Source organism: Setaria italica, chromosome III (genome assembly GCF_000263155.2).
Source record: "Setaria italica strain Yugu1 chromosome III, Setaria_italica_v2.0, whole genome shotgun sequence".
Lineage (NCBI taxonomy): Eukaryota > Viridiplantae > Streptophyta > Magnoliopsida > Poales > Poaceae > Setaria > Setaria italica.
The window spans coordinates 4113007-4121971 of NC_028452.1; the positions used below are offsets into that span (position 1 = coordinate 4113007).

The 8965-nt window shown below is 46.9% G+C and overlaps 1 protein-coding gene across 1 annotated transcript; it reads right to left on the reverse strand.

Annotated features, from left to right (window-relative positions):
- Positions 1–3698: 3698 nt before the first annotated feature.
- On the reverse strand, positions 3699–4667 carry LOC101771184 (metallothionein-like protein 2C). Its single transcript, XM_004960460.3, has 3 exons — positions 4441–4667; positions 4200–4274; positions 3699–4095 (listed from the first exon to the last, which is right to left on the reverse strand). Exons 1-3 carry the CDS (start codon positions 4650–4652, stop codon positions 3993–3995), a joined length of 390 nt encoding a protein of 129 aa, XP_004960517.1. The 5' UTR covers positions 4653–4667; the 3' UTR covers positions 3699–3992.
- Positions 4668–8965: the final 4298 nt, after the last annotated feature.

Here is an 8965-nt window from a genome sequence, read left to right on the forward strand (position 1 = left end):
GGCGACGGCGAGACGTGGGCAAAGCCAAGACGCAGGCAGCGTGTCGGCGTCGCCGGATCTGGATTGGCATCGGGGAATGTGGCGCCGGTCGGGGGGCAAAAAAAATGGGCGGCAAGAGGGAAGGGAACGGAGGGAGGGCGTTGACATTGCCGCGAGCAAATAAGGTTTGTTTATGGAGTTGACCTGGATCTATCGCTTTGGATTTGTTTTCTTGTCTCTGCGATCAGCCTCGTAATCCAAGTTGACTTTTGGTTCTCACGAGTAAAATAGCATTGCAAGCTTGGAGCTTCAGGGGCTGACTAGATTGGGCCGGCGCTCAACGTGTCGTGACATCCGGTCCTTTTTGCATTTAACATGCCGTATTTGCATCCGAAATGGACCTCTGGCTTCTATCTTGTCCCCCTCTGGCCCTCTCGTCTCCCATGGCTCCTCTGCGTTGAGAAGTTGTTAGAGGTGGATCACATAGGAGTTAGGAGTTGGAGAGGAAGGGAAAGAAAAAAAAAATTGACAATTGGGGGAGGAAGGAAAACACGAATATCACATAGCTTCTCTAGGACCAAAGACTTGCCCGAAACTCCGTGAGAAAAGAAATGCCGCATGTCAAGTAGCATCATGTATTTTTATACGAATGCCCAAAGTCAAAATATCAAAGGAAAAAAAATTCAATTCACTATAAAAGTAATGATAAAAAATTATGATGTATTTTTAATATGTGTTATGATGTCTGCTATAATCTCACAAAAATTTAACTTGAAACTGCACGGTCTCCACTTGCACATGGAGAAACAAATTATTTCTCCATCGCTTATTTTGGTATATCCGGATATATATTTGCATTCCGTATTGCAAATTTGACTGATGTTGCATTGCAGATCATGTTAAAACGGTACAAAGGGGTTACAAAATTGCCCTCCATTCATGTCTGTGTACCTTAAAAACAATCTTTTCATCAAATCGTCGTTTTTTTCGAAACGCAAAGGCTGACAGAGATTGCTGGCTTTGTATTAATTAACAGACAAGAGTGTAGCAGGACCTAAGCCTAAAAATGTAACAGAAAAAGTATAGCTATGCAAGTAACAACATCGCATCAAATGGTCGTGGAGCATAACTTAACGAAGATATATGACCATTTGGTTTGATTATGTACTCTCTATCCCAAATTATAGATTGTTTTGGGACGGAGGGAGTACCTCCTACTAATAAAAAGATAAGACATGACTGACGAGCCAATCGTCGGTTAGTTCGTTGCGATGCCTGAAGCGTCGTCACTGAAACTCCACTTGGAACCAACCGCCAGTGCAAGCCAAACCGAAGAGAGAGATGGATTGCACTGTTGTTGGACAAGTTGCATTACAATCCCTGTGCATTTCTTCGATGCTACGCCATGCCCACATCTGCAACACATCATGATCATAGATAGGTACATAACATGCATACACCTGCGCTGACTTTGGTAGCCATATGGAAAGTTGAAGAGCAGGATTATACAAACCATAGCACCTGCAGCAGTGCGAGAGAGAGAGAGAGAGAGGGAGAGAGAGAGAGAGAGAGAGAGAGCCATTTTAATTTTCTGCGCAGCGGTAAACTCTAAACAAAGCCGGCGATTGGATGGGGGGCAACCCCAAGTCAATCCCCAGACTGTTTTTTTTTATATAAAAAAAATGGTATACGGTGGCACTACTTGCATTGCATGAAAATTCAAACGTAATTTTATTTCGAGAGCAAGTGGACTACTACACACTTGTATACAATATACGCATTCATACGTGTAGCAGTGTACAACGAGGTGAAATATTTAGCATATATGTACCATACGTATATATAAATATTTGGTATATATGTATATGCCGGAGCCAATGAATCGCCGGGAATATCCTGCCGGATCTTAGCTTGCACCATGCATGATCTAGCTGGTTCCTTTTGACGTCGTTAGATAGAAAAAACAACGTTATTTGTGGCTAGCAGTACCATGATAGCAAGAGAGAATTTGTTTGGTGTTTGACTATTTGCAGATCGTGCGGCGTATAAAACTGGTGAAGGCTAGCTGCTCATAGGTCGTAATACCTGATTCAGTATTCAACTATCGATGGTGATGAGCTCAATTTTAATAACCATTTCGGTTTAAGCTTCCTCACTAAGGAACGTATAAAAAACCGGCCGGGCGAGGGCTCCCCAATATATTCGGACCTTTTTTTGAGATCCGGCCGGCTCGAGCTCCTCCCGCAAGAACACTATACAACATTGTTTGGTACTGTAGCACGGAGTCTGGAAAAGAAATCAAGAAAGAGGTGAAGCCGAAAACTGTGGCTCCTCTGAGTTCGACTCCGGCTCCTATGCACTATAGTGATGCTACAGTGCGTCCCAGCCGCGCCAAAGGGGCTCTTAGTGTCCCTTCAATGTTTTATGAAGCTATTTACTTTCCGCTGACATCAGTATCAGCGTGATATAATGATACGTCCGATGAAAATGCGAAAGCCTGAACAACCAACGGAGTGAAAATTTCTAGGTAATTGGAGGCAACTTGCTAATGTGGTGGTAGAGTGCACATGCGTGTAACCTTTTACTTGAAAAAAAAATGTAGCTACATACGGAGTTCTTGATTAGAAAGCTATTTAAAAGAAAGGAAAGATAAACACGTTTTAGATTCCAGAGTTCGAAATGAAGCCGTTTTAAACTTGAAGAGAGAATAAAAAGGACCAAGATGATTTTTCTTTCAAAAGAGTAGGGCTCAGAGGATTATTGTAATTAAAAGGTACAGCGTATTTCTTAAAATACTTACAAAGTGTCCAATTGACTTGCAGAGAGGCGCTGAAAAAAACACGGATGATTTGTATGCACCACTACGCATGTGTATTGGATGCTTTGGACATGATTAGACTAGACGCTCTCACAGATTCTCCAGCTTTTGTTTTCCTTCATCTGTTTCTGCTGTTTCGCTTTTTCTGTGTCTATTCTCTTCTCCAAGGTTCATTCAAGATTCAACTCAATTTTTTTTTTCTGATTTTAAACCAAGAATGAAGAATCAGCTGGTAATTTAAATCACCTTTGTGGTGTGGACTTTCTACTGTAACGGCATTATTCTCCAGAAATTTTTAAGGGAAAAATAAGCTGTACAATTTTTAAGATATTCGTATTCTTTCTTCTGGCTCAATTAGATATTTATTCCACTATCCAAAGGAAAAATCTGAAAATAACAGTAGCCTGAAACTGCAGCTCGCCGTGTTGATCTGATGTTTCTAATTTCAGGGTGCTCCGCATGCATTTCGGGAAATCTTTTCAGAGATTACTCTCCGCGCCATGAACTTAGGTTGGAGCTTTGAAAAGAGTGATTCATCGCGGGTACTTGGCATCAACTGAGCCGTTCATGTGATCGGCTGGCTCTCTGTCAGACAGATGACGCCGTGCTCAGTGCCGCCGGTGTTCACGACTCACGAGTCCTTGCTCATGTGCACCCCGGACCAGTGCTGTACTGCTGCCTGCTGATGGCTGCCTGTTTCTCTACAGAGATCTTCCTCTGCTTTCATAGTTTGTGATATCGAAAAGGCTGATGCCTTACTGCTGAAAGGAATTTGCACAAGCACGATGAGGGGGGAAACATTCATGATCTGTTTTCCGTTTTTTTTTTTCAGATGACTGTCCATGATTTTGATCAGAGAAACTGTTTTCTTTGCAACACATCTCAAACACAGAGTAACAGATGCAGGCAGTCACCGAACACACAGCTAGTGCTGAAACACATACATATATTAAAGGTGGCATGCACGAGGAGGACACACAAGATCGACGACGGCATCGTCGATCACCATAGGCACGTTCAGTTCAGACAACCCCAGCTGAGACACGGCAGGCGACCATGAATGACACGACACGACGCTGCAGATGATGATGGATGGCGCAGTTGGCAAGATCTTATTTAGTAGACGCTGCTACTATATTAGTATGCTGCTGGGGGGCGCTTCTCCTTCCTCCTCGCGCTCCATGGCGCCGCCGCCTCAGTTGCAGCTGCAGCAGGAGCAGCCGCAGCTGGTGCCGCACTTGCAGGTGTTGCAGTCGCAGCCGCCGGCCTCCGCGGCCGCCTCGAACCCGCCGGAGCTCCTGCACCCACACGCAGTCATGGTTCAGTAACATAACAACAGCAGCGGCGGCAATGGATCGATCGAGAAGACGAAGCAAAGGATAGTTCCCCACGCCAGACTTACGCCTTGTTGGTGGCGGCGGCGATGACCATGGTGGTGGTGGTGGAGGCGGCCTCCACGTCAGGGAACATCTTGCAGCTGCATATACCCGGATCATACATACACATTCGTCAGGTACATGATCAGTAGAGTTTCAAAAAAAAAGAAGACAGTACATGATCACTATATCAACAGATTTCGTCATGGAAAACAATGGTTTTCATCATGCACGTGTTGTTGTTGTGAGGTTCAATTAGATCCCTACCCGCCGCATCCGCCGCCGCACTTGCAGCCAGCGCCGCACCCGCAGTTGCCGCCGCAGCAAGACATGCTGATGATCACGAGCAGGGAAGCAGGAACTGGTGCTTGAAGAAGGTGTAGTAGTGCTTCTTGTGCTCTGCTTCGCTTGTGATGAGGAATGGCGAGGGGCGAGCAGGGGGTATAAATAGGCCCGGCGGCGTGGTGGGCGAGGTGCATGGCGACGCAAGGCGATGCCGGGAAAGAATGGACGGGGGCGAGCCCGGGCCCACCACCTGCTTTGGGAGCAGGAATATGGATAGACGACGGAGATGGGGGCCTGATGACTGAGGGAGCTCTCCTCCTTCCTTCCTTTCTCTTGGTCTTTTGGAGGGAAAAGGGAATTTTGCTGCAGTGGTTTCTTCACTTTACCCTCGAGTACTCTATATGCAAGCTAAGGTGTATGTCGGCCATAATATCGCGGCGAGAAAAAGGACGACGGCTTCACAAAGTTACATGCAGCAATCATTTTGCAGGAGAAAAAAAAAATGGCTGCAGATATGCAAGGCGGTGAGGCAGAAATATCAGTGGTGAAACGTTAGCAAAAGTGAGGCCTTTTTCAGATCAGTTTTAAGTGCAGCTAAACTTCCTGATCAGGCAGTATTTGTGCTCAGGTATGCAGAAATCAACAAGGCGTCCCCTCCTCTGCTCCAAATTACAGTACTGCCTTTTTTTTCCCCTAAAAAAAAGATGAGTGAAATACGTTGTTTCTTTATTGATCTATGTGTACCGGGAATTTACCTTCTCCAGCAGAATATGAGCACTCCAGAATCTCGTGCGATCGGGGGCGACATGACCGCCGCACCTGTGCACGAGTCCTCGCCATATTGGCTGCCGTCGCCTAAATCATGCATGCAGATGACGAAAACGACGGCTCACGGGCGGGCACCCACGCCGGCGGCCCACCCGTCGTGTAACTTGCACGGCGAGAGGAGGAGAAGAGAACCCACAACACAACAGTGGGTGATTGATGCCCAGTGCGCCAATTATTGCAGCCGGGGAGCATGATGAACGGATGAGTCCTGCAAGGGACAAAGCGCTTCTCAATCTTTCAGGTTCGATCCGCATGCCTCTCAGGCAAAGGAAAGGAAAGGAATTATTGCTGCAGCATCACGGGAGGGGATACTGCAACAGTGGATGTCAATCGCCGGCAGCAGCAGCAACTGATATGCCTCACGGTTCTTCTGAAACGAAACTTTTTTTTTGGAGAAAACAGAAACGAAACTCGGAGTGGTCCTCTTTCAGTCTCGGTTTCTCATCATACCGATAATGCGTGGCTCAAGATTTAAGGATCCAATCTTGTCAACTTCAGTAGCTTACCGTCGCATTGGTAATGTTCAGAGTTTTCAGATCCTGATCATACCACGCGCGCCTCAAGACTATTTTCGTCCTGACTCCTGAGCACAAAAAAGTAGCCGCAAATGGGTTTGAGAATAAGATACCCTGATCGATCACAACGACACGAGATGTTTCTTGGCCAACTCAAACTCGTCACCAGGACCTGCACTTCCGTAGAGGGGTTTGCAGATCGGTGCAATTAACCTAACCACGGCTGGTCACGCAGTGCAGGTGAAGTGAACCATCATTCCCTGCTGCTGGTGCCAGGCGTCAATGGCCGCGTCAGGGCCAAGCCTGCAAGGGGCCATCCGCCATGGACAGGCGTCGCTCATCAGCCGCCCGGCTGCCGTGGCAGCCGGAATCGGCCGTGCTGGGGAAGGCATCGCGTGCTGTAGCGATTCCAGTATCTCTCGCAGAGGCGCAGCGAGGTTCTCTTGCCATCAACAGCCAATAGAAACAGCTCGCCGCCGCGATTCCAGTCGAGCTGCATGCCCATGGTCCGGTCCCACGCAGACCCTCGCCTTGGAGCGGCTCGACGTCCAGGGGCGGAGAAGGGGAGGACGGCGCAGAGCATGGAGGATCTGGATGGTCCGTGGAGGACCACGAGAACGTGCATGCGCGGATCTCCGGTGAATCCATGCCGCCGGCGGGCGCGGAAGCCATCGCCATGGCGGATCGGACGAGCCGAGGATAGCAGGCGCAAACGAGGGACTGAATTGAAAAATAGTCATCCGAATTAGGGGTTCATTACAAATATTTGGATCGCTAATGTTAATAGAGATTCAAGTCAGGGTGTTTATTAAAAATATTCGGATCGCGACTATTAATCGCAATCCAAATCAGGGGTTTTATGTAAATAGTTGGATCGTGGAGAATAATCGCGTCCCGCCGCCGGGGGTCCGCGGCCGGCGTCGATGGCGAGCCCGCGGGGCTTCCGTCCGCAAGGAGACCACCTAAAGCTCCTCCAGCTCTTCACCGGATTCGCCGGAGGACACGCCATCGAGGCAGAGACGGGAGGCTACGCTCCCATCCTGTCCGCCACTGCCTGGCGCCGGAGACGGACGGGAGCGTCATCCAGAAGCTTGGAGACTTGGAGATTGGAACCCTCGCTGCGCAGCGCCGAAGGTTGTCTCGCGTCCGCCGCCTCCACCCCATTGGAGCTGCCAAGCCGTGGCCTTTCGTTGCCCCTGTCGTAGCTGACAACCCATTCCATGGCAATGGCAGCCTTCGTTCCACGAGGAATTGAGGATCCATGTCTCCACTGAAATCTACACAAGGGTGTGATGTGGACCCTGGTGCTAATGGCTCTTTCCATCCCAATACCACAATCAAAACAAATTATCTGATGTCAGTCAGTTGACAGTCAGAAATTTCAGTGCATCATCTTATTTCCTTGCTGGTAATGAAGATCAACACTGAACAGAAGTTCAGACACCTGCTGGTAATGAAGATCGACTAGCTGACTAGCACCAGCCACCAACAATCTCGCACCCAAGGCTTTCTTCCCAGTTTTGCTTCAACTTTTTGAAAGATAAAAGTCTTGCTGCAACTTGCATATATATGTTTTCCTTCACCCAAATAAATCCTCAAAGGATCACAGTGACAGTGACGATTGCGAACCACCGCAAAGGTAACAGAAGGCCATTGCCCAGGCCAATCACACAAAGCAAGCAAGACTGAAGGTGGTGGTTTATTGAACTGAGCATGAGTCCACTGAAGATGCCCTTACTCTTAGTGCATGGCAATGACACTGCAAATGCAGCTACATGAACTGCAGGGGTACCAGAACACAAGAGGATTAATGAACACCAAAAGATTGACTCAACATTCATGGAATGCCTCAATGTTCACTTGCGCTATTAGGAAAATCTTGGCCAAAATTTAACAAGGTCTACTCTACATTTCAAGTGGGTAAGTAACCTTTCCCCCAACATGCAGGCGCATAAAATTTCCTTGACACTGTTCAATTAACCACGATAAAACTGAAAGATTCGCATTCAGGTAATTCTTAGGGGGTGTTTGGATACGAGGTGTTAAACTTTAACAGTGTCACATCGGATGTTCGGATGCTAATTAGAAGAACTAAATATGAGCTAATTATAAAACTAATTGCAGAACCCTGTGCTAATTCGCGAGACGAATCTATTAAGCCTAATTAATCCATCATTAGCAAATGGTTACTGTAGCACCACATTGTCAAATCATGGACTAATTAGGCTTAATAGATTCGTCTCGCGAATTACACTCCATCTATGCAATTAGTTTTGTAATTAGCCTATATTTAATACTCTTAATTAGCATCCAAACATCCGATGTGACGGGTGTTAAACTTTAACACTTGGTTGCCAAACAGGCCCTTAACCAATCACTGCGACCTCAAGGATCCTTTCCACTCCGTACACCATGCTGACAAAAACTCCAGTAAAAGTACATGTGTATTAGACATGCGAACATCTGAATTAGTCAGAGCGTAAAAGAAGAAGAAAAGAAAGAACCCAATGCATATATTTGAGTTTTGTAAGAACAAACTGTACAAACTGGCCAATTAGTAAACCCAGTAAGCACCCTCCTTGCACATTTTCTTCAGCATTGATATTCAGAAAAACATACTCCGTACTAGTTTAATGCAAATGGAGCTTACTCTAGGAAGAAAGAAACCCACATATACACAAGCACGTAGCAATGTGCAAGTGTCTCAAGGAATTATTGCTGGAGGAGCATCACGGGAGGAGATATTGCAAGTTTGCAACAGTGGATGTGAATCGCCACCAGCACAAGCTGATTGTATTCCTGGCCCCCTTATGCCTCACGGTTCTTCTGAAACGAAGTTAAAGAGAGATCGTCGTCGGTTTGTCGTCATACCAGAAAAGATCAGTGCTTTGCTTGGCTGTTGGCTCAAGATTAATCAATCCGGAAAAGATCACCGATTCTCATTTATGTTGTTTCTCTTTTCAGTAGTTTACCAAATGCACCGATGATGTTCATAGTTCAGGTTCTGATCATACCACGCGTGGCTCAAGATTAATTTTCCTTAAGCGCAAAAAGGAGCGGAAATCGGTTTGAAAATAATGTACTCTGAATCTCTGATCGACAACTCAACCCATCAATGCTTTCCTGGGGAAGGCGTCGCGCAGCTCCTCCCAGCGGCGGGCCAT

Bases quoted from the DNA above. Each gene is read 5' to 3' on its own strand.
- LOC101771184 (XM_004960460.3), bottom strand. From the start codon at position 4,652: ATGCACCTCGCCCACCACGCCGCCGGGCCTATTTATACCCCCTGCTCG. The intron at 4,275-4,440 runs GTAGGGATCTAA...GGGTATATGCAG, and splicing joins TGCGGCGGCGGATGCGGCGG to CTGCAAGATGTTCCCTGACG. The intron at 4,096-4,199 runs GTAAGTCTGGCG...GTGTGGGTGCAG, and splicing joins GCCGCCGCCACCAACAAGGC to GAGCTCCGGCGGGTTCGAGG.